General features: G+C 35.5%; 1 protein-coding gene and 1 long non-coding RNA gene across 2 annotated transcripts in view; one reads left to right on the top strand and one right to left on the bottom strand.

Annotated features, from left to right (window-relative positions):
* The window catches only part of C3H21orf91 (chromosome 3 C21orf91 homolog), a 31,904-nt gene extending 26,109 nt beyond the window's left edge, over positions 1 to 5,795 (bottom strand). Inside the window, exons 1-2 of the mRNA XM_051984854.1 lie at positions 5,757 to 5,795; positions 3,771 to 3,902 (exon numbers count right to left, since the gene is read on the bottom strand). Coding sequence (XP_051840814.1) covers positions 3,771 to 3,894 — 124 coding nt within the window. The 5' untranslated portion in view covers positions 3,895 to 3,902; positions 5,757 to 5,795. The remainder of the gene's footprint in view (positions 1 to 3,770; positions 3,903 to 5,756) is intronic.
* A 69-nt stretch (positions 5,796 to 5,864) lies between these two features.
* Positions 5,865 to 25,493, top strand: part of LOC127553832 (uncharacterized) — an 85,355-nt gene continuing 65,726 nt past the window's right edge. The window contains exon 1 of the long non-coding RNA XR_007951829.1: positions 5,865 to 6,167. This is a non-coding gene — a long non-coding RNA (uncharacterized LOC127553832). The remainder of the gene's footprint in view (positions 6,168 to 25,493) is intronic.

The raw sequence follows: 25,493 nt of genomic DNA, 5'->3' as shown, positions 1-25,493 counted from the left end.
AGCACTGGGGATAAAAAGAAAGGCAAAAAATAGTCCTTGTTCTCAAGGAGCTCATTCTTTCATGAAGGAAACAACATACAAACCAGAAATACAGAGGGGATAATTTGAAGATAATCTCAGAGGAAAGGCACTAAGATTAAGGACTGATAAAAAGCTTCTTATAGAAGGTAAGAATTTAGCTGAAACTTATTTTAAAATTTAGTTGAAAGAAAACCAGAGAAAGAAAGAATTTCAGACAAAAGGGACTATAGCTCGTGAAAATAACAGGAGATGGTAGGTAAAATGTATTGTGAGAGGAGTAGCAAAGAACACAATGTCACTCTATCAAAGATTTACATGGATTGTGAAGGCTGAGGATAGAGTATAAGAGAAGAGACTAGAAAGTAGGAAGGGGCTAGGTAAACAAGAATTTTATATTTGATCATGGAGGTAAAAAGGGCCAACAACTTTATCAGTTTTTGATTGTGGAGTAGAGAGTTGATAAGGTTAGACCTGTATTTTGGAAAAATGAATTTGACAGCCTAAAACAAGGAGATCAACCAGCAGGCAATAGTACAGGATGAAGACTTACATCAAGTTGCCATTATCAAACAAAATAATGCATGTTAAAATACTTTGTAAACCTTAAAGTATTATATAAATTTCAACTATTATTATTATATGTAGTTAAACAAGTAATATTAAGAGTTAAAAGCTATTTAAAAAGATCTAAATACTATGTTATTCCTAGTTAACTTTATATCATACTGTCTTTTCCAAAGAGGGGAGAAAAAGACTGAAAGTAGAATGCTACTGAGTTAATTTAAAAATTGAGAAGCCAAGAAGATAATTACTATTTAAATTGGAAAAACTGTCCATTAGAAACATTTAAAGATATGCCTTTAGACTATTTCAACGAATATTTAAAAAGGCAATGTAAAATAATCAAAATGTATACACTATTTTCAGGATAGTATTTGGAGATTCTTTTTAGTTATGATTTTCTGTTGAGGTAATTTTAAAATTAAAGTTGTTTCAGTTTAACCTGATTTCCTGTTTTGTTATGCTATGTCACGGGTAGTGAAGTGGTAAAATGCTGTCTTTTTCCCATCAAAAAACAAAGCCATAATTGAGAAAACTCTTATAGAGGATTTGTGTACTGATTACAAAAATCAGCAGAAAGCTAAATTTTAATGTTTTTTTTTAGTAAAATTGGTAAATTGGCAGAACTTCTTTAAGAACAAATTTTACAGTTTAGAAATACTATTAAGCAAAATGTCATTTCCAACTCCAATTGCATGAGTTAACACTTTTTTTAAAAAACTGATTGTATTTCTTTAAATTCAAGACGATTCTGTTTTAACAATACAAAGGACTTATTATGCTTGTTATACTAAATCAATCTTTTTTCATTGAAGCTTTCTCAGTAGGAAGCCGGACTACATGTTACAGTATTGCTGAACAAAGTAAAACAATTTAAGCCATCCTTATCAGTTTAAGGTACATAAATCAAGGATGTTAATTTTAAGTGTCAGAGAAATTCTATTTTTGAGTCACTTTAAGCACTCCCTTTCAGCTCTCACCTGCCTGATCCTAAATATTGGGTTCCAAACTGGCTTGCTATTTACAGAATATTCATATGGCATCACTGAGCATACCATATTAGCTTAATAGAGATGCTCCCACCTGATAAAGTTATCAAAGCTAGAGACTTTTGTTAGTTACTTTAAGTGATGGGGTAACTAATGACTCGATTAACCTATCTTTTTATCGGCAGTCATCAAAACTCTTTGTTCGTAGTTGAAATATTGAAAGCAATTCAAGATCCAAAAGAAGAGAACATGTTAGCACAGTGTCAGATAAATCTAAAGATACTAATCATGCTAGGAAAGACTGCTAGGAAAACAAATTGTTACAAACTGGTTTGGAGGATCACTTATATCATGAACCAAAATAAACTCCATATAGTTATGTGACCTTAAGTACAACACCATAAAGAAATTATAAAAGCAGAGAAATATCTTTCTAACTGTACAAAAAAACAAGTTCTTGACCAAACAAGAGAAAGATCCTAAGAGATGAAACAGACAATTCTGATTACATTGCAAAATTGCTGCGCAAAGACAAATCAATACAGTAAAAATCAGAAGAAAAAGTTACCTGAGGAAAAGCTTTTATAGCATATTTTTTTGATAAAGGCATGATATTCAAGATATATAGGAAACTTTCAAATATATAAGAACAAGAGCCACTCCTTAATAAAGAATATCCACAAAAGAAGCAAATTATCAACAACTAAAAAATGCTGACAAGAGAAATAAAACAACTCTAATGCTCTGCCTCATGCCATGATTAAAAATAAAAAAAAAAAAAAAGGCAAACTGTAATTGTTGTAATGGCTGTGGGAGGACAGATATATTAATGAAGTTATTCTGAACTGTGTCTATCTTTTGATCAGGGAATACCCTCTTCTAGGCTTTTATTTTGAAGGAATCAAAGAAATAGGAAAAATAACCAAATCAACAAAAATATTCCCAACTTAAATCCCAACTTCTAAAGAAAATTTCCCCAACCTTCTTAGTTCTAATGTCTTCCCACTTTTAATTATTTCTTACTTATAACTGAAGTGAACTCTCTCACAAAATGGAGACAGTGTTGTAAAGACTGAGTGAAGGTCAGCTGTGCCCAAGGGCCAGATATTTTTCTCCAGAAATCACACAGTTTACAAGGAGTGGAACCTTATCTTTGTGAGACTAAGTTGGGGCCATCTTGGCATTGAAATTTCCATATAAGATAATTTAGTAATTCTAAAGATGTAGTTGGGTTTTATTAAAACCCTTATATAATTCTTTTCTATTAACTGGGCCTTGCCTCTCCTTGCCTTGGGGGGAGGGAGATGCTCTTTCTTCAGAGATTGTAATAAATTGTGATAAAAATTCCTTTCTGCCTTTGCCCCACACATCCTGAATACAGCTTATTTGTAAAACTTGATTGTTTATTTTCTCCATTAGATTGAACTCCTAAGTGGATCTCTTCAATAAAGAGAGCTAATTCAGTTTCAATTGATCAAGGATGGACAGAAGCAGCTACACCCAAAGAAAGAACACAGGGAAATGAATATAAACTGCTTGCATTTTTGTTTTTCTTCTTGGGTTATTTATACTTTCTGAATCCAATTCTCCTTTGTGCAACAAGAGAACTGTTCGGTTCTGCACACATATATTGTATCTATGATATACTGTAACCTATTTAACATGTAAAGGACTGCTTGCCATCTGGGGGAGGGGATGGAGGGAGGAAGGGGAAAAATCGGAACAGAAGTGAGTGCAAAGGATAATGCTGTAAAAAATTACCCTGGCATGGATTCTGTCAATAAAAAGTTAAAAAAAGAAAAAGAAAAAAGAAAAAAAACAAAAATGGTAAACATTTGGATACAGGTAATACATATACTATCATGTAAACATATTTCCATATTAGTCTTAGTAGTGAAAAAAGAAATAGATCAAAAGAAAAAAAATATGAAAAGAATAAACTCATTGAAAAAAAAAAAATTGAACTCCTAGTGGGCAGGAACTGTTTTTGCCTCTTTTTGTATCCCTACTACTTAGCACAGGGGCCTAGCAAATAGTGGGTGCTTATCAGATGTCTACTGATAGATGATTACCTAGTTATATATCTTTCCATCTTGTATGAGGATATTGCTTTGGTTTCAGAGTCTAAATATATAGTCATAAGGTTTAAAAAATTGGTTTACATGGAATTAATGAGATTAAACTACATAGTAAACTTACCTTCAATATTTAGCTCAAAACAAAGGTGGCAGAAAGAAAGTGTTTCTTTATCTGTTCCCAATTTACAAATACTGCAAATGTTATCATCATTTAAATCAATGTTTACAAACTGCTCTTCATTCATAGTTGCCCCTATTAGGAAAAAAAACCAAAAAGCAAAAGTTTCAATTTACATTTTCTTTGTATTTTTTAAACATTTATATAAAATAATAACATCTAAAAATACATTTTAATACACTTATCTAGAGCAAATTAGAGGAAGGCCCCTAATATCTTGGCTGGAACTTCTAAAAGTTGTAAAGTTTGAAAAGATATGAATGGATTAAAATTCACACTAAAGGAAAATTCTCACACGTATAAATGCAAAGATTCACCTAAATGTTAAAGTAATATATTCCCAGAAATTAATTGAAAGTCTACTTTTCATTAATAAGCATACATATTCCCTGGTAAGCTATTCAAGAGTATCATAGACTAGTATAGTCATTTCAGATGAGAAAATGGAGAACCTAGGAAGCTAATTTGCTCAATCTTGGAAGGCAAGATTTGAAAAAGTGTCTTTTGAATCTAGACCCTCTCTAGATTTTTCCTCTCTAAAGAACATATCGTACTGTTATCCCAACAATAGAGGTTATTTAATATGTTTCAATTAGTTTAGGAAACTTGGCAGATTTCTGGGAATTACATTTTAATACTTAACATTGTATCTGAAATATTACAGCAACTAAAATTTTGGGGTCTTTTCTACTGCCTAATCTGTAATGTGGGAGGTGGGCGGGTAATACTAATACAATTCTCCGCATTTTTTTTTTTCAAACATTCAAGTTAATTTCTTGTTAACTCAATTTCAAATTAAGTTAATTTCATTTCTAGCAAGCACATTGCCAGCAAGGAGTTTACAATATGAAACAAGAAAAAGATGGCAGAAAACTAAGAAATTAATTGGAGAAAGGTACTCAAGAGTGGGGTGTAGACACAGAGGTCAAAAAAATTCAAAATGTTTTAAATAAGATGTCTGAGAATGTCTCTCTAGGTTCCTCTCTTTAAAAGGTTGAGGTTAAGATTCTACCCTCCAAAGAGGAGCAGAGCATACTGATCAGGAGAGTGTAGGAAGACTATTCCAATCTTTCATAACAGGACGAGATTTTCCCTAAGAAAACTTTTGCTTGGGGATACTGTGGAGATATCAAAAAATCTAAAATGCGTAGAACTAGGGGAAAAAGGAGGAGATATCTAAGACAGTCGTAGAATCAAGGGGAGGTGAACAATCAATTAAGAGAGCACTTAATTGGGGGGGGGGGGGGGAGAAGGGCGAAAAAAAAAGGTAAGAGCTGAGAAGTCAGGGATTTTACATATCTCTAAGAGATCCTTAACTCCCACTTAGATTAGTAGAATCAACCAGCGCTTATTTAAGCATCTGGGAATAAAGAAAAATGAACGTTCCTGCCTTCAAAGAGCTTGCAGTCTATCACAGGAGAAAATACGTGTATGTAAGCATAAACAAACTAAACGTTTATCTAATAAATACGAGGTACTTTGAAAGGGGAAAGGGAAGAGTAGGATGGAGTGGAATTGATGAACAAGTATTTTTAAGTGCCTTCCACATGCCAGGCATCGAGGATAGATATATATAGTAAAGTAAAGCCGAACTTTAGCCCAATTTATAGCTTAAATTCTTAGGGACCAGTTAGGGGGTGGAGATACCCTACTCACTCTAAGTTTTTTTTCTCAATTTCAGGAGGAAATAAGGGGGTTTTAAAGTCCCCGGTAAAGGAAGAAAATAGTGGGGGGCACGAAGCGCTGTTAAAGAACCCTCAACTTCAAAGCTCCCCCCCTGCCTCCACCCTCTCAAGAGGCACCCAGAGACCCTCACAGACTGAAGGTCAAGCAAAAGACTACCAGGAAACAGGGCAAGGATAGAAGCAGAACCACGAAGAGTGGGAAAGGTAAACAAAGAGCTGGCAGGACACAGAATAAGACGGTTACCCGGGCCGCCGTCACGCAGCCACCTCCACCTTCCCGAGGCAGCTCCAGAGGGAGGCCCCGCCCCGCAGCGGCCGCGGCTATTCCGAGCAGCCAGGGAAGCTCAGGGGGAAGAAAGGCAGAACACCCACCTTTGTCTCCAACTTTGTCTCCAATTCATTTGCGGTACATAGGTCCCAAATATCAAATAGTTTTCTTCAGTTACTTAAGCCTGTTTTTCTTTAAAAACTACGGCGATTGGTGGAGAAATGTATCTCTTACTTCCCCAGTAAAGTCTTAAGTTAGACTGTGCCGCTTCCCGGCTCAGCCCTCTTCCCTCCCCTCAGCAAAGCGGAAACAGCGGCCTGGAGGAGGGACAAGAAGAAGGACCCGGAAAAGTCCATTCCTAAAGCTAAAAATTAGAACAGATTTAAGGTAATATTTCGGAATAAGTGATATTAAATAAGAATTTTTACAGGAAGAGTTCGCATGTTAAGTAAAGTAAGTTTGAAATATTGCAAAGAAGACTCTTAACCTTGAAGACACCGATTCTTGCAAGATGGAATGTTCCTCTCCCCCAAAACTTGGCCATCTAGAGTGGTACATTCCATCCTCTCGCTTTTGGCCTCGCCCCTTCCGGTTTTTTTTTTTTTTTTTTTTTTTTTTGCGGGGTGATGGAGGGGACGGGGTCGGAAGAACTTCAATCTTTGTTTTTGTTTTGGAAAAATGGAGATCGTGGTAGTGTTCGCAGTCTTTTCCAGGACTACATCTACCTAAGTTAATCTGTAACGTGTAAGAGAGAAATTGCCTATTGCTTTAGTTTTTTTTTTTTTTTCCTCCCCCCATTTCATATTTATTCAGTGTTCCTGATCTTACTGTTGGGGGCACTTTACTAGCGCACATGCAGCCAAGTTAGGAGTGTGGGAAGAATAAAGCACCCCTAGAGGTCATATTGCAGGTGATGAACCTCTTAGTCTGGTCCTCAGAAAACAGACTCAATATCTGTTGTGAACACGTCGAAACTTTTCTTACTTGGTAGGACCTGCTAGCCTTTGATCCAATGGTATCGTCTTTAGGATTGGAGAATAAAAAAGAATAATTTTATATGTTTAAAATCAGTGCTGCTAGAATCAGAAGTAAATTGGAAAAATTATCGCACTGGTTTTGTTGTTAAGTCGTGCGCGACTTTGTCACCCTATTTGTTTTTTTGAGGGGCAAAGTTAGTGGAATAGTTTGCTATTTTCTTCTCCAGCTTGAGGTCACACAACTAATTAATGTCCAATATCAGATTTGAACTCAGGAAAATGATCTGATTCCAGGCTCCTGGCTTTCTTGAAGTTTCGACCAAAATCCCACCTCCTACAGGAAGCCTTTCCCATCCCCTGATTCCAGTGCCTTCGATCTGATTATTATTTCGTATTTATCTTGCATATAGCTTATTTGCATGTGATAGTTTTGCCTGCTTTTGTATCCCAGCATTTAAACAGCACTTGGTGCATAGTAGGCAATTAATATTTATTGAATTGAATTGCTATTTTGCTGTGCTATAAGAAATGATGTGTGATGAAAACAAAAAAGCATAGAAAGTTCACGTGAACTGATCCAAAGTGAATTAAGCAGAGCCAAGAAAACAAAATACACAGCAACTCAGTGCACAGCAGTGTAAGTGGAAAGAACAATTACACATCAAAAAGAAAAAATCAAAAGTGAATATAGAAATGTTATAAAAATCAAAAAGAACATGAATGAGCAAATATGAAAAAAACACTTGCTAACTCAGCTCCTATAAGGAAGTCAGAAGTCCACAGATGTTAAATAATACATGTTTTCAGACTTTTTCAGTGTACTGATCAGTTTTGCTGGTTTTTTTTTTCCTCTCAAAAAATACTCTTTGTTATGTTTAAAATGATTGAATATCTATAACCTATATCAGATTGATAGCCATTTTGGGAGGGGGAAGGGAAAAGGGAGAAAAAAACTTGGAACTCAATCTTGTAAAAGTAAATTGTGAGAATTATCTTTACATGTAATTAGGAAAAAATAAAATACTACTAAGTGAAAGAAAAAGAAAGCATACATTCTTGACTTAATTTTCTGAAAATGCAAAAAGCAATTAGATGGTACTAGAAAGAGAACACTGGGAAGACAAGTTCAAATTCAGGTGAGACACTTAATAGTTGTGTGATCTGGGCAAGTCATTTAACTCTTTTAGCCTCAATTTCACCATCTATAAAATGAACTCAAGAAGGAAAAGACAAACCACTTCAATAACTTTGCCAAGAAAATCCCCAAAGGAGGCACTGAACTGGACACAACTGAAATGATTGAACAGTGAAAGAAAGATTCTGGATCAAATTCTAATCAATCAGATGAATTGTAGAAGAAAGAGATGGGACTGTTTTAATATTTGGTATATAGCTGAGTTATAGAAACATATTTACTCTGGACTTTGACAAAAGATTTCAAACAGTTCAAAGAAATAAAGAAGGAGTATATAAAGGACAACTATAAAAGTGTCATTTTACCCCCTTTTAATAGTATTAAGGAGACAAGCTCAGAATAAGCTGAGGCTTGAGAAAAATACTAAAGACAATAAAAAAGAGCTTTTATTATTTTTTTAAAATATACTACTTGTTACATAGGATGACTTTCTGGAAAGGGAAAGAGGAAAAATACTTGGAATAATATTGATGGTGTAAGAAACAAAAGATATGATTGAAAACTCATTTTTAAAAGGAAATCGTAAAATCAGTCAAAAAAATTTATTAAGTATTTTGTTATATGCCAGGACCTGTGTTAGATGCTGGAGATTCAAACATGAAGAGTAAAACAAGTATTTTCAAGGAGCTTACATTTTAACAGGAGATATAATAATTATATATATGTACAAAATATATACATATAATATATATATATTATATATATGTATAACATTAAGAAAAGTAAATACAAAGTAATTAAATAAAAGGTAATTTGGGGAAAGAAAATAAACTAACATGAAAGGATCAGGAAAGACTTTATTGGAAGATAGTGTTTGAGTTGCATCTTGAAAACAAAAGTTATTCACTGAGATGGAGGTGAGAGGGCATACCTTCCTAGTACTGTAGTTTACCCTTCCTTTTTTTTTTTTTTAATTTTTATTTAATAATTACTTTATATTGACACTCGTTTCTGTTCCAATTTTTTTTCCCTCCCTCCCTCCACCCCCTTCCCTAGATGGCAAGCAGTCCTTTATATGTTGGATATGTTGCAGTATATCCTAGATACAATATATGTTTGCAGAACCGAACAGTTCTCTTGTTGCATAGGGAGAATTGGATTCAGAAGGTATAAATAACCCGGGAAGAAAAACAAAACTGCAGATAGTTCACATTCGTTTCCCAGTGTTCTTTCTTTGGGTGTAGCTGCTTTTGTCCGTCATTTATCGATTGAAAACTCAGATCTCTTTGTCAAAGAAATCCCCTTCCATCAAAATATGTCCTCATACAATATCGTTGTCGAAGTGTATAATGATCTCCTGGTTCTGCTCATTTCACTTAGCATCAGTTCATGTAAGTCTCGCCAGTCCTCTCTGTATTCATCCTGCTGGTCATTTCTTACAGAACAATAATATTCCATAACATTCATATACCATAATTTACCCAGCCATTCTCCAATTGATGGGCATCCATTCATTTTCCAGTTTCTAGCCACTACAAACAGGGCTGCTACAAACATTTTGGCACATACAGGTCCCTTTCCCTTCTTTAGTATTTCTTTGGGATATAAGCCCAATAGAAACACTGCTGGATCAAAGGGTATGCACAATTTGATAATTTTTTGGGCATAATTCCAGATTGCTCTCCAGAATGGTTGGATTCGTTCACAACTCCACCAACAATGCAATAGTGTCCCAGTTTTCCCGCATCCCCTCCAACATTCATCATTATTTTTTCCTGTCATCTTAGCCAATCTGACAGGTGTGTAGTTTACCCTTCCTTTTTAAGAGAAGTAACGACATTAGACCTCAAACCTGTTGGTCAGTTAGGGGAATATCTACCCTAAGTTTGTGAAGAGAACAGTTAGTTCTAATACCCATGAAGGTAGCTGAAACAAGCACTGTGGAGACCCAGATGCCAAGATGTGCCACTGCATACGGCCCATTGCCAGTTATTCTGACTTTTGCCTTGCCATCGGACTTTGATGATTCATAAAAAGAATAAAGCTGACAATTTTGTCCAATTCATAAACAAGTCAATCTATTACCCTATGGTGCCCTTGGTTCTCTTAGAAAGGAATGACTAACAACAGCATGGCAGCTACCCTGCATAAGATGGCAGTGCAGACTCTCATTAATCCCATCACATAAGTATGATTGCCAATCAAAAATATGTTTGTTATTAGGTAGAAATTGCTTACTTCTGTCTATTAAAAGTATCAGGCAGGTCAAAGCCAACCTTAAATAGCCTTGGTGTGCTAATAAACTCCTTTGTCTGATTTCCTGAGTTTGACCTGACTAGAGTGAAGTACAAGCCAAGATATTTTTTAAATAAATTTATACATCCCATGGGACAAGTTTTGGTCAGGTAAAGTTAATATTAACTAAAATTTACAGAAGGATTGACCCTAAGTCCCAAATAATAAAAATCCTATAACATCACCAAAGAATCTTCTATTTTACAAGAGAAATTCAAACAGAAACCTGATGAGTTACTATAATAATGGTTCCTGAGGACATGGATTAATGTTGCCAACATGGAAACTCTCTATAGAAGTTTTATAGACTTGGGCGGCTTTCTGAGGACTTAATTTTACAAAGACAATACGTTTTTAGGTGTTGAAATAGGGAATTATTTGTACCTGGTGCCATGATGAATTCCTGTTGCAACTAGTTCCCTAATAATCCTCAAGGGAGGGAGTGAATGGTTTTGAATGACTGGATTTATGCAGCTTCTCCAAAGGTTTTCTACATCCCATAACCAGCCTGAAGCAGGGGTTATTAGATCCCATCTTCTGGGTAAAATTCCACCCAAAAGGTGGCAGGTTTTAAAATGTGGGCCTCTCAACAAATGAAATTTGAATGGGACATTGGAATAGTAGTGGCTGGGAAAGCAAATGTAACTGTAGATATGAATGAGTTCTCTTGAAGGACAAATGACTCTTAGTAAGGAGCTTTGAGTATATCTTCTGAAATATGGAATTTGATAAAACATCAATTGATCAGCAGCTTATGAAGGTGCTGGTAAATTTGTATTGTAAAATCTAGGACTAGGGCAATATGCATTATTGAAGACCATGAGGCATCTCCTAAGGTTCCCATCACTATATGGCAATCCTTAGCTATTCAAAACTCTGTATTCAGATATGAGAGACTTTGGGAATGAGTACCATAGGACTAAGACCAGAGTTTCCCTGAGGCACATCATCCCAATTATATGACCTATTGAAAAGGAGATATAAGCTATATATACACAAGTGTTGATGACCTGGAAAGGAAGGAGGAATGTCAAAGTATACAAGGGACTAATGGGCACAGGCAAGTTACTGTCATATTAAAGGGACATTTCAATTAATGTATGAGAATTTGGAGGACATACTTCTGAAGGAAGGGACATCCTTGCTTAGATTAAAAGTGGATAAAAGACCCCCTATGAGGTTCATAATTGTGGTGGTGAATCAAAAGGAGTATATTTGGGAGTATATAATATTCCCCTAGCAGGGAAGTGATTATAGGACCCCTAAATCATCAAACCTTCTTTTAGTCCCAACTCCCATAGCCATCAATGAGGACAAAAATCATTGTATACAGGGGCCCCACCTTCTTCACCAAAAGCAGCAACTGCTGACCAGCTGTGATCAGCAAGCAGGCACTCTGAGAAGGGCAGCATACCCCAGGCCACCTTCCACCCTCATGGCCAACTTCTCTGGAGAAAAGGCTAGCCATCTCCACCAAATGCCAACCAATTGCCACACACACCCAGGGTACGCAAGCCAGCCTGGAAGAAGCAGAAACGCCTGTGGAGATACACGCAAGCCTTGCACATCTACTCTTGCTTTTGCTAAGGCTATAACTATTGAAGTACCATAAAAAAAGTTCTTGCTTCCAAAGACCTTGGCATTATTAAATGGTTCATCATCAGAAAGAGATATGATTTTATCAGTAAAAATAACATTAAAGAAGAGGTATTAACACCTACTTTTCTAATATACCGTAAGAACCAATCAATCAGTGAATCAATAAACATTTATTAAGTGCCTACTGTATGCCAAGCACTATGCCTAACTATTGGGGATAATAAAAAAAGCAAAATATTGTTTCTCCCCGTGAGGAGCTCACAATCTAAAGCTAATGGATAAACCATGTATAAACAAGTTAATATTCAGGAAAATTAGGAAATAATCAAAAGAACATCCTAAAATTAAAAGAGATTGGTAAAGGCTTTCATAAGAAGATAGAATTTAGTGGGACTTGAAGGAAGTCAGAGAAAAGAAAAGGTAGAGATGAATCTAATAAGAGGTCAGCAAGGGAGATATTTTGTTGGATGGGCAGTGAATACTGGATGCTTGAGTTACAGGAGGAGCCATAATATTAAGTTGCATCTAAGAGGCTTATGACCACTTACCCAATTTACTATAAATGACTCTTGTTAGAAGAAAACCTAACTCCAGTTATTAGTTCAGGTTTGATTTCTGGGATGATATAAAACACTCGATTAAATAGCTGACTTAAAAGAGTTGACTTTGTCTTAACATAGCAAAGAAATTCTACAAGGATACACTGGCACTTAGATTCTCTGGTCATGGCTACCATCTTGACTCTATAAGGCAAAAGTAGGAAACTTTTTTTCTGCCAAAGGCCACTTGGATATTTGTAATATCATTCTCAGATCATACAAAAATTACATATGCTTAAAACTCAGATGGTGGGAGGTTTGATTTCAACTCATCGTTACCTATGATTGCTTTGGCAGGACCAGACCAGATGATTTTTTGGGCCTTATACAGCTTATAAGTAGGACATTCCTCTCCCCTGCCATAAGGATACACTTCTAGTCATCAGTGTAGAGTATGGTCATTTATGTATTATCTTTTTAAATCCACCAAATTGGAGGAGTCCATATTCCATGTGAGTGAGACTTTTATGACATTAGGTAACTAGGAAGCTTAAGCAGCTAGGTGGATAAACTACTGGGCCTGATGCCAGGAAATCCAAGTTCAAATTGGCCACGTTTACTAGCTGTGTAACAATGGGCAAGGCACTTAATTTTGTTTGCTTGTTTCCTCATCTATAAAATGAGCTGAAGAAGGAAATAGCAAAAACTTTAGTATCTTTGCCAGGAAAACCCCAAATGGAGTCATGAGTCAGACGTGACTGAAATGACTACATAAAAATGAAGCTACAACAAGGGAAGCAGAGACTAATCAGGTCTTGGGATTCATTTTGTTTCCTTTTAGGAAAAACTAAAAAGAATGTTGATTTAGCAAGAGCATAGAAGAAGCACTCCATGGTGAATTGAATCCAGACAGCGACATATCCCCTCCCATGAACCCCAAACTCTCCACGCAGCAGCAATCAATATCTTCCACTCCCTTGTCCCAGACTAGCTGCTTCACTAAAAAACAGGACTATAGGCCTAAGACAGCATGCAGGAAGATCCCCACTCTGCTTTCCCCAATACCCAGGGTCCTTTTCCTCCATCCTGTCTACTAGGTCCCGTTTTTCTCCCCTGTTCCAATCATCCGGCCTGCTCATCAGTTTCACTCAGGACTGGTCCAAAGGATGCTCGCTCCAGGGGTCCATCCTCAGCATCTTCCATGTATTTGAGAGATTTTGCAAAAGTGAAATCAACAGACTTTGGCAATAGATTGGAAATGGGAGATGAGAGATAATAAGGAATCAAAAATGATACCTTGGTTGCAAATCAAAGAGACTAGGAAGATGGAGTTGCCCTCTAAGGTAATAGGGAAAGGAAGAGAGGATTAAGGTTTAGCGAGAAAGATAAGGAGAAAGATGAGTTTTAGATGTCAATTGTACATCCAATTTGACATGTCCATCAAGTGATAAAGTTTGTGTTGTCCTGTCCTGTCCCTTCCTTCCATCTTCACATAGAAATATGTCTGGTTAGCAGACTAGGGTATGGTGACTTGTGCAGTCTTGAAAGATCTACAACATTTAAAGAGTGCTAATTTTACCTGAAGTAGGGAGTAAGAAGACAAAGGGGAATTTGTGATGTACCCTAGTCAAATCAAAGGTTAACAATGAAAGAAAAATGATTTCTCTAGTCTCTTAGAAAGAAGCAGCTCTATGTCCAAAGGGCTATCAAACTGTGCATACCCTTTGTTCCAGTAGTATTTCTACTGGCCTGTATCCTAAAGAGGATAATAAAGGAGGGAAAGGGACCCACATGTGCCAAAATGTTTGTGGCAGCCCTTTGTGTAGTGGCAAGAAACTGGAAACTGAATGGATGTCCATCAGGTAGAGAATGGCTGAATTGTGTTATATGAATGTTATGGAATATTACTGTTCTGTAAGAAACCATGAGGAGGAGGATTTCAGAAAGGCCTGGAGAGACTTACTTGAACTGATGCTGAGTGAAATGAGTAGATCCAGGAGATCATAGTACATGGTAACAACAAGATTATACGATGATCAATTCTGATGGACATGACTCCAACAATGGGATTATTGAGGCCAGTTCCAATGATCTTGTGATGAAGAGAGTCATTTGTACTCAGAGAGAGAACTGTGGGAACTGAGTGTGGATCACAACATAGCATTTTCACTCTTTTTGTTGTTGTTTACTTTTATTTTCTTTCATTTTTTTTCCTTTTGATTTGATTTTTCTTGTGCAGCAAGATAATTGTATAAATATGTATGCATATATTGGATTTAACATATATTGGGTTACTTGCCATCTGGGAAGGGGTAAGAGTGGGAGTGGGGAAATTGGAACGCAAGATTTTGCAAGTGTCAGTGTTGAAAAACTATCCATGCATATGTTTTGAAAATAAAAAAAAAACTTTAATTAAAACTTTAAAATAAATCATAAAAAAGAAAGGATTGTAAACAAATGAGTGAGGGGGCAAAGGAGAGGCTCAAGTGAGTAAAAGAAAAGAGAATTTTTTAATAACTCAACTCATAATGGACAATTCTAAACAAAGTATTTGGTATCTTAGACCAATGGTAATAAATTCAAATAGAAATAGATCCCTACAGTATGTATATTGATTTAGAAAACTACAAATTATCATCTTCTATGTTTCATTGTATTTTTATATGTTTTGTACATTTCCCAATCACATCTTAATTTGGAAATCCTGGAACATTATGGAGCTCCCTCAGAGATATTTGTAATCATTCAAAGGAACTTGTCTTGATATTCACAGAGGAATGAAGAAGTGGATGAAGAATGTCTTGCTTAGATTTTAGCTTGTGTGACCTATAGAATTTGTCCATCAGTATGCATATCTGAATTGAAAGAATAGCATTTGAGAAATTTCAAAGTGCCTTTGCAATTAAAATTCCCATGTAAGCAAAGGCTTGTTTTAAAAAACAGTCTAATTAATTATTTATTCATTTTAAACATTCTTTTTTTTTTTTTTTTTTTTTACATTTTGAGTTCCAAATTCTCTCCACCCCACTCCTCCCCCACTCAGTGAGAAAGAAAACAATATTTTATCAATTATACATGTGAAATCATGCAAAACATGTTTTCATATTACCCATATTTTTTATAAAGAAAAATAAATTAAGAAAAATATACATCAATTTACACTCAGAGTCCATCAGTTCTCTCTCTGGAGATAACATTTTTTTTTTTTTTGTTATGGGTCCTTTAGAGTTGTCTTGAATAATTGTGTTGATTAGAGTAGACAAGTCTTTCACAGTTCATCATCATTATAACATTGCTATTATTAGGCACAATGGTCTACCAGTTCTTACTTCCTTTTGCATGAGTTCATATAAGTCATTGGTATGTTTTTTTTAAAAAACCACTCCCACTCCCTATCATTTCTTATAGCACAATAGTACTCCATCACTTCTACAACTTGTTCAGCCATTCCCCACTTAAATGAGCATCCTTTCAATTTCCAATTCTTTGCTACCACAAAAAACTATTATAAATATTTTTGCACATGTGAGTCCTTTTCTTTTTCCTTTGATTTCTTTGGGATATGGTAGTGGTATTGCTATGTCAAAGAAAGAGAGAGAGAGAGAGAGAGAGAGAGAGAGAGAGAGAGAGAGAGAGAGAGAGAGAGAGAGAGAGTGTTTTGGGACTGCTCTTGTCACCTCCAGTACTTGTCTTTTCTGATAGGTATGATACCTCAAAGTTGTTTTACTTTGCATTCTGGTTTTTAATACATTCTGCTCATGGATTCCATTTTATGGGTAAACTCATCCTATTCATGTTCACAGTTATGATTACTCTGTGTAGCTCTATGTCCCTTTTTTTTTTTTTTTTTTTTTTTGGTTTCTTCCTCTTTCTTTTCATCCAGTCTCATCTCTTTTGCTTCTGACCTCTGTCTTTAATCCACTTTGTTTTTATCACACACACCCTTCTCTCTGTTTCTCTAATTCCCTTCCCCTCCTATTTTCTGGCTAACTCATATTTTTATGCACAATTGAGTGTGTATTTTTCCACATACACACTTTTTTTTTCTTCTTGCCTATCTTCCTCATCCTACCCCACCCCATTTCCTTCTCTATTGTAAAAGGTCTTCCTTATTCCTCTTTTGGGGCAAATATAAATTAAGTGATTTACCCAGGGTCACACAGTTAGGAAATGTCTGAGACTTGATGTAATCTCAGGGCTTCTTTACTCCAGGTCCAGCATCTATTCACTATGCCCCTTAATTTCCTTGTGTCACAAACTTTTCCTGACTTAATAATGATAGACTTTACTTAACTATGAGGAAGTTTTTTTAGACGATTTAATAATGACATGAAAGATTGTATGATAAAAGAAGGAGGGCTAATCACTTGGAGAGGGTAAGGGTGACAAGATGAAGAACCTGAGTGCTCCATTGATTCTCTTAGAATGTTAGGAGAAAGAGAGCATTCTGCAGTACAGACTCATTGGGGATTCATTATTATTATTATGGAGAAGAGTTATATAATTCTACAGGATGGCAGCAATCGGTTGTAATCTGTATTATTGGAGGAAACTTCCAAAACAATGAGATCAACAAATCCAGTGTCTCTCTTGTAGTGCCTGACTTGTCAACTTACTGATATAAGTGTTGAATGAATTTTTTTTAATAAGTTATAGATTTTTTTGAGTCTGAAAGTGACCTTAGAGATCATTTAATTTAGCTCTTTAAATTATACATCAGAAAACTAAGACCTAGAGGATTATAACTTGCTCAACAGCTACCTAAAATCCATATCTTTTGATGCCTGTCCTTTCCCGTATCATGATAGCTCTATTATATTTCCTTCTCATCTCTCTGGACAAAAAGTATTTTTTATCAACTTAGTTTTTTCTGTGTGGATAAAAAGACCAAACTGTTTTCAATGATTGTATATATCATTTAGGAGCTCTGCTTTATTAAAACAAAACAAAGCAAAACAAAACAAAACAAAACACCTTTCTTGACACACAAAGCTTCTTGTACACCCACCTCTGCCATTACCTTTTGACTGTGCATATACTTACACATGTATATAAAGACTATATGTTAAATGATACATATATACTATATATGCAAATATATGCATGTCTCTATGTATGTGTGTATGTATGTGAATTTATATATACATGTTTCCTCTGATAGAATGTAACATCCTTGAAATCAAGAAGTATTTTATTTTTGATTTTGAGTATTCAGTTCCTTTGTTTCCATGTTGTCATGTGTTATCAAGGTTCAAGAATTTGATACAATAAGCACAAAGTCATCTTCTAAAAGAAGCATGCAGAATATGTTACTGACACAGGGGAATACCTCTTCTATTTGTACTCTGCACTGGACATCTTTAATGACAATGACAAAGACTTTTTGTGAGCAAATTTCATCTGTATTGTGCCTCATTTGATAAAAATCAGAGGGTCTTCAGTCTAAACTATCTCTGTCATGTCATGCAAGGAATCTTGCATGATTTTCATGCCAATATAAGATTTTCACAAATGCATTCATTTATGGAAACAGAGTCACTGGGAAAGTACTATAGATTATTATATTCCTCATTAGTCCTGTGGCCTGATTTTAAATAAGCCTAGAACTAATTTTCATAGACAAAAATACACTTCTATGGTTAATATATTTATGTAATACATAAATATAAATTATATGTTGTATATAATATCATACATAAAATAAATGACACAAAATCCATAATAATATGAATATATTATTTTATATTTAATATTCTATATTAGATGAGATTTGGCACTGGGCAGGGAGTTATGGGAACCCCCTTCTGGTTGGCACAGGTCCTTTGTAAATGAATTTATGAATCCAAAAAGTTAGACTGGCAAAAAGAAGTTTATTGGCACTTGACATTGGGAAGTTAGCTTTTTCTAGGAAGACTGACTTCCAAGTGGCAAGATCCTGGCAAAGAGATAAAGGGTCTAACAGAAAAGTCCTGACAGAGAGGTAAAAAGGCCTATAATGCTGTTAGGGAAATGTATGAGAGACACAAAGAGAAGATAATGCTGAAAAAGAAAATGCCTTTTCAGCGGGCAAGAGAGTCCCTCACAGGTAGCTATGCCAAGGGAGGTTCCCTTGGCCTGGCATGATTCCTGCTTTTGGTCCTCTGCAAGGAGTTGGTCTGAAGGAAGCTTGTTATATGGGCAGCTGTTGGTGGGGGCTGGGAGCAGTTTGAGTTGGAATCAGAATAGAGAATCTTCTAATTAAATGTGTGTCCCTGGACTAATTTCCTACTCAATAGAGTTGGATAGAAATCTATATCTCCAGCTTGGGCTAAGTAGCAGTGGTCTGGGACTCAATCAGTCCCATCCAGATAACAGAATGAAACCTCTTTATCTTGATTCCCTGGGGTGGGTCTCTCATGGGAGAGCTCCTCTGAGGGAGTTTCTGACGTATTCCCCCCCAAAATCTGAGAGAGAGAGAGAAAGAGAAAAAGGAGGGAGAGAAAGAAAGGGAGGGGGAAGATAGATAGAGAGAGAGTGAGTGAGTTTTGGGGCTCCTCTCGTCATTTCAAATTTTGTGTATATATGTATGTAGTTTTATATTTATATATGTATACATTACAGAAACAATGCAGTTTATATATGAAGCTTGTAGAAGCTATATATAGCTTGTAGAATATATTAAACCTTCCTAAGATTCAGACATTTTCAGAGATTTCAGAGATTTTTAGAGATTCAGAGCAACCAAATAAATCATAATAATATTGTCTAAAAGTTTAGAAAAAGGAATGAAGACAACTAAAAATGTTGCAGTAAGCAAGCAAGATAAATGCAATTATAAAATGAAATTTGGCAAATAAAATGAATCACTCTTTTTGTCAAAGGAATCCAGATGTAATTGCTAAAAGCTGACTTTGCCAAATTGTTTTGTCTATTGATGCTTACTTCTGCATGATCAATTCCATTACCTGCTCAAACCACCTTGGTTAATTTCCATTTCAAGTCTCAACTTTATTAGTTTGAAGTGTTTAGAAAGGTCAAAGCTTTATAATAGTTTTATAGAAAACAAGAATTCAGTATTAATATCAGAAATTCCATTCCAAAAAGAACATTTAGTTCACAAAACTATCAAACTGGTTTGCAAAATCACCACGGCAAATAAAATATTGGAGCAAACAAACGTCACTTTCAATATTCCAAAGAACTATGATTTAATAAGTGTGGACACTCCCTCTACTAATGCACATTATACCCTTCCATGCCTTAGTAGACATTCTTTATGAGTTGCTATTGCCAAAATAATTTGTCTCCTAATCTTTCGATCACAAGTTACTGGATTTATTTTTTATTTTTTTTTTTTAATTTTTTATTTAATAATTACATTATATTGACACTCGTTTCTGTTCCGATTTTTTTTCCCTTCCCTCCCTCCACCCCCTCCCCTAGATGGCAAGCAGTCCTTTATATGTTGGATATGTTGCAGTATATCCTAGATACAATATATGTTTGCAGAACCGAACAGTTCTCTTGTTGCGTAGGGAGAATTGGATTCAGAAGGTATAAATAATCCGGGAAGAAAAACAAAAATGCAGATAGTTCACATTCGTTTCCCAGTGTTCTTTCTTTGGGTGTAGCTGCTTTTGTCCGTCATTTATCAATTGAAACTCAGGTCTCTTTGTCAAAGAAATCCACTTCCATCAAAATATGTCCTCATACAATATCGTTGTCGAAGTGTATAATGATCTCCTGGTTCTGCTCATTTCACTTAGCATCAGTTCATGTAAGTCTCGCCAGTCCTCTCTGTATTCATCCTGCTGGTCATTTCTTACAGAACAATAATATTCCATAACATTCATATACCACAATTTACCCAGCCATTCTCCAATTGATGGGCATCCATTCATTTTCCAGTTTCTAGCCACTACAAACAGGGCTGCTACAAACATTTTGGCACATACAGGTCCCTTTCCCTTCTTTAGTATTTCTTTGGGATATAAGCCCAATAGAAACACTGCTGGATCAAAGGGTATGCACAATTTGATAATTTTTTGGGCATAATTCCAGATTGCTCTCCAGAATGGTTGGATTCGTTCACAACTCCACCAACAATGCATTAGTGTCCCAGTTTTCCCGCATCCCCTCCAACATTCATCATTATTTTTTCCTGTCATCTTAGCCAATCTGACAGGTGTGTAGTGGTATCTCAGAGTTGTCTTAATTTGCATTTCTCTGATCAATAATGATTTGGAACACTCTTTCATATGAGTGGTAATAGTTTCAATCTCATCCTCTGAAAATTGTCTGTTCATATCCTTTGACCATTTATCAATTGGAGAATGGCTTGATTTCTTATAAATTTGAGTCAGTTCTCTATATATTTTGGAAATGAGGCCTTTATCAGAACCTTTAACTGTGAAAATGTTTTCCCAGTTTGTTGCTTCCCTTCTAATCTTGTTTGCATTAGTTTTATTTGTACAAAAGCTTTTTAATTTGATGTAATCGAAATTTTCTATTCTGTGATCAGTAATGGTCTCTAGTTCATCTTTGGTCACAAATTTCTTTCTCCTCCACAAGTCTGAGAGATAAACTATTCTATGTTCCTCTAATTTATTTATAGTCTCGTTCTTTATGCCTAGGTCATAGACCCATTTTGATCTTATCTTGGTATATGGTGTTAAGTGTGGGTCCATGCCTAATTTCTGCCATACTAATTCCCAATTATCCCAGCAGTTTTTATCAAATAATGAATTCTTTTCCCAGAAGTTAGGGGCTTTGGGTTTGTCAAACACTAGATTGCTATAATTGACTATTCTGTCTTGTGAGCCTAGCCTTTTCCACTGATCCACTAATCTATTTCTTAGCCAATACCAAATGGTTTTGGTGACTGCTGCTTTATAATATAATTTTAGATCAGGTACAGCTAGGCCACCTTCATTTGATTTTTTTTTCATTAATTCCCTTGAGATTCTCGACTTTTTATTGTTCCATATGAATTTTGTTGTTATTTTTTCTAGATCAATAAAATATTTTCTTGGAAGTCTGATTGGTATAGCACTAAATAAATAGATTAGTTTAGGGAGTATTGTCATCTTTATTATGTTCGCTCGGCCGATCCAAGAGCACTTAATATTTTTCCAATTATTTAAGTCTGACTTTATTTGTGTGGAGACTTTTTTATAATTTTGCTCATATAATTCCTGACTTTCCTTTGGTAGATAGATTCCCAAATATTTTATGGTATCAACAGTTATTCTGAATGGAATTTCTCTTTGTATCTCTTGCTGTTGGGTTTTGTTGGTGATGTATAAAAATGCTGAGGATTTATGGGGATTTATTTTGTAGCCAGCTACAAGTTACTGGATTTAGACAAAACACATATAAGAATATAACCAAGTATGTACCTGAAACCCTGTACCTAGCTTACTACATTGTATTTATTATCTGATAGAGCTTACTTTTTTCTTTAACTGGAGGTAGAGGTGAGAGAATCACACAATTTTATTCCTTACTCCATAACTAAAGAAAGAGAAAGACTACCCAGGTCTATTTGAGATGATAGGCCTGAGTAGATTCATCCATGTGTATACTGCAACCTTATCCTCTCAATGAACTATATCCACCAATATGAGCAGTGACAGCAAATTCACCCCATCTCCTAATTTTGTAGAAGTATGAGAAATATAACTTCCTTTTATAATAAATGTTTTCACCACATCTAATTTCTGCTAAGGACTAAAGCAGACCTATTAAAACTGGATGTCATATTTAGTATAACATCACTGGCCCAATTTATGATGTGGAATCCCATAAAGATTCCTAGATAGAGGTATTCTCTGTCATCACAGAAGTTCCTTGGTTTTGAACCAGAAATTGAGTAGGCAAATACCCTCTCTATTTTAGCAATCAATAAATCAATACAATAAATAAGTACACATTTGTACTGTTGAATGCTCATGTGGCAGCCTTGCTCACATTGTCTAACATTTTAAAAAGAGAACTTGAATTATCAGTCACTGTGGCTTATCCTTATAGGTTAGGACATTGATTTTCCTGTCATAAAGTTCATAGCCAAAATCTGTTCTTATCCCAGCATAGTTCATCAATTCTAGAATTAAATTAAAAACTATAAGACTGAGAGGACAGCATTGCTGTACTCCAGCAAAAATGTTGATATTTAGGGAAAAGTCATCCCTAGAATAGATATGTCTTATTATTTCAATAATGTCTCTATGTAATATTAATGTCCTCATCATGTAAGCCAGCCAATTAGACAGTATTATGTGGCACTAAGCTGAATGTTTTTATAAGGTACAAACATGCCATTCCACGCATTATCTTTTTATGTTTGACATTATTAATGATAGATCATAGCAAGAAACTGTATATATGGACAGCTACAGGTTGCAGTGGATAGAGCACCAGCCCTGAAGTCAGGAGGACCTGAGTTCAAATTCGGCCTCAGACACTTGTGTCCCTGGGCAAGTCACTTAATCCCAATTGCCTCAGCAAAAAAACAAAAAAAGAAAAGAAACTATATTCACAATAGTTATCTACTGGCATGAAGTCATTTGGGTATATGCTGATATGTCTACTTTTATAATTGTTTTTGCTAAAACTAAGGAAGAGACACCTTTGTCATGGTGTTTTCTAAGGATATGGCTCTCCAATGGGGAATCCTTTTTTATTTTTATAGATTAAAATGGCATGGGAAAGCCACTACTCTTTTAGGACACCATTACATTTGTGTGAAATGTTAGTTGTAAAAATGTCCCTCCTTTTTCATTATTTTTCCATATTTAGTACCCAATGTCATTTGGATTAGGAGGCATATTATTATCATGCCCTCCATGAGCCCGAATCTCAGTGTAGATATATGAACTTTTCTATATTGTTACTGTTTAGCACTAGTGGTAAACTATGGTAATGAATGAATAAAAAAAAAACATATTAAATGCATATTATGCTAAGTGTTAGAAATGCAAATAGAAAAACAAGTTGCTGCTATTAAGGAACTCATATTCTGATTGAGGAGACAGGATATATGGAAGGTTTTAGATGTTTGTCTGATGGAATGGTAAATTATATCAGTTGCTCATTTTGAATTATTTGGCAGTGCCAAAGACTTTCATGGCAAGAACTATCTTTTCTGATGCTTCAGTAACTATGGCTGTAGCCCCTTCAGGAGCAGTTGCCAAATTGTATGTCTTCACTGAGGTTTCTTCCAGGATGATAGGTGAAAGCACTGCTCTGGAAACACTCTCTTCTGAAGGTCCTTGGGTTCAAGCTCCTCAGTTGTCATCATTAGGATAAGAGGGGAGAGAGTGGTCAAGTTGGTAGTAAAGTGATTTGCTTGGCACATGCTGCCTCCTGTCTTTTCATAAGGATTACTAGATTTACTTAGATTGGCAGTTGGTGGGGATTGCTGCCCTTTCTTCAGAGGTGTTACTTTCTCAGATGATGTAGAAGTAGCCCTAGATTCATATATCTCATTAAAAGAATATAAATAATGTTGGAATCTGACAAAATGGTGAGGATTTATTATTTCACAAAAAGTATGAGGGTGTCCTATTTTTACTCCTATACAATCTCTAGCTTTGGGCTGCTTCTGTAAGAGGTGGTATATGAGGCTTAATTTTGAAATTCTTCCAAATACCGATGCATTTTAAATCTTCCTGTACTTTTTTTGATAAAATCAGATATTCTCATCTGGAAACCAGGTATGTTTATGGAGTTGTTAAACTTCACAATCTATTTTTTTGGGAAAAACAGTAAGTATACTTGGGGGTGTTATTATTTGGTGGTGTTATTATTTAAAGTTCTCTTACTGGCTTCCCTGTTTAGCAGTATTTCAATTAAAAATATTGACCTCAGTTAAAAATACTTACTGCACATTCAAATTAATTTGCCACTAATCTTATTTGGTTTTTTTTGCTTTTTGAGGGACAGTCTTGTGTTAAGTTCACTTTTTTTTTTCCTGGTTCATTTGAAAATAAACAAATCATTCCAATTGCCCTCAAATATCTTTTGGTTTGGGTCATCACTGCAAAGAAATTTATTTAGAATATTTTCTGTTTTCTCAGTTTCTGAACTACCATTGGGTATGTATTTAAAACAATAATTACAAGCATGTGTATAGTGCTAATAGGGAAGCTTGGTGGATAGAGCTCTGGGTTTGGAATCAGGAAGATTCATCTTCATGAAGTTGATGAGGGTGCCTTAAAGCTTAACATCAAAAAAAAAAAAAAAACTACTTAAGATCTTGGCAACTGATCCCATCATTTCCTGGCAAATAGAGAGAAGAAATGGAAGCAGTGCCAGATTTTATATTCTTGGGCTCAAAAATCACTGCAGACTCTGACTGCAATCATGGAATTAAAAGATGCTTGCTTCTTGGAAGGAAAACTATGGCAAAACAGGGCAGCATATTAAAAAACAGAGATATTATCTTGCTGATGAAGACCCATATGGTTTTTCCAGTAGTTGTGAAAGTTGGATTATAAGGAAAGCTGAGCACAGCAGAATTGACCTTTTACATTGTGGTGCTGGAAAAGACTTTTGAATTCCTTGGATAGCAAGATCAAATCAGTTAAAGAAATTAATTCAGACTATTCACTGGAAGGTCAAATAATGAAGCTAAAGCTTAAATACTTTGGCCACATAATGAGAGGATGGGACTCACTAGAAAAACCCTGATGTTGGGGAAAATGGAAGGTACAAGGAAAAGGGGATAGTAGAGAATGAGATGAATTGTGAATTATGGAAACAATGAACATGAACTTGAACAGTCTTTGAAAAATGATGGAGAGGGGAAGCTAGGTGGTACAGTGGATAGAGCACCAGCCCTGAAGTCAGGAAGACCTGAGTTCAAATCTGGTCTCAGACACTTAACACTTCCTAGCTGTGTGACCCTGGGCAAGTCACTTTACCCCAATTGCCTCAGCAAAAAAAAAAAATCTTCCATGGAAAAATGGTGGAAAACAGAAGGGGCTGGATGCTGTTTCATGGGGTCACTAAGAATGGGACAAAATTGAACAACTGAACAACAAATATAGTGCTTAAAGATTTCCAAAGTGCTTTTCAAATATTACCTAATTTTATTCTTACATTAACCTGGAAGGTACTGTTATTACTATTGCTATTATTATTCTGTGAGTTACCTCCAAGTGGGTACTTAATGAGATGACATGAGATC

The sequence above is a fragment of the Antechinus flavipes genome, chromosome 3, assembly GCF_016432865.1.
Source record: "Antechinus flavipes isolate AdamAnt ecotype Samford, QLD, Australia chromosome 3, AdamAnt_v2, whole genome shotgun sequence".
NCBI classification, from domain to species: domain Eukaryota; kingdom Metazoa; phylum Chordata; class Mammalia; order Dasyuromorphia; family Dasyuridae; genus Antechinus; species Antechinus flavipes.
This window is presented reverse-complemented; position numbering and strand designations above follow the sequence as displayed.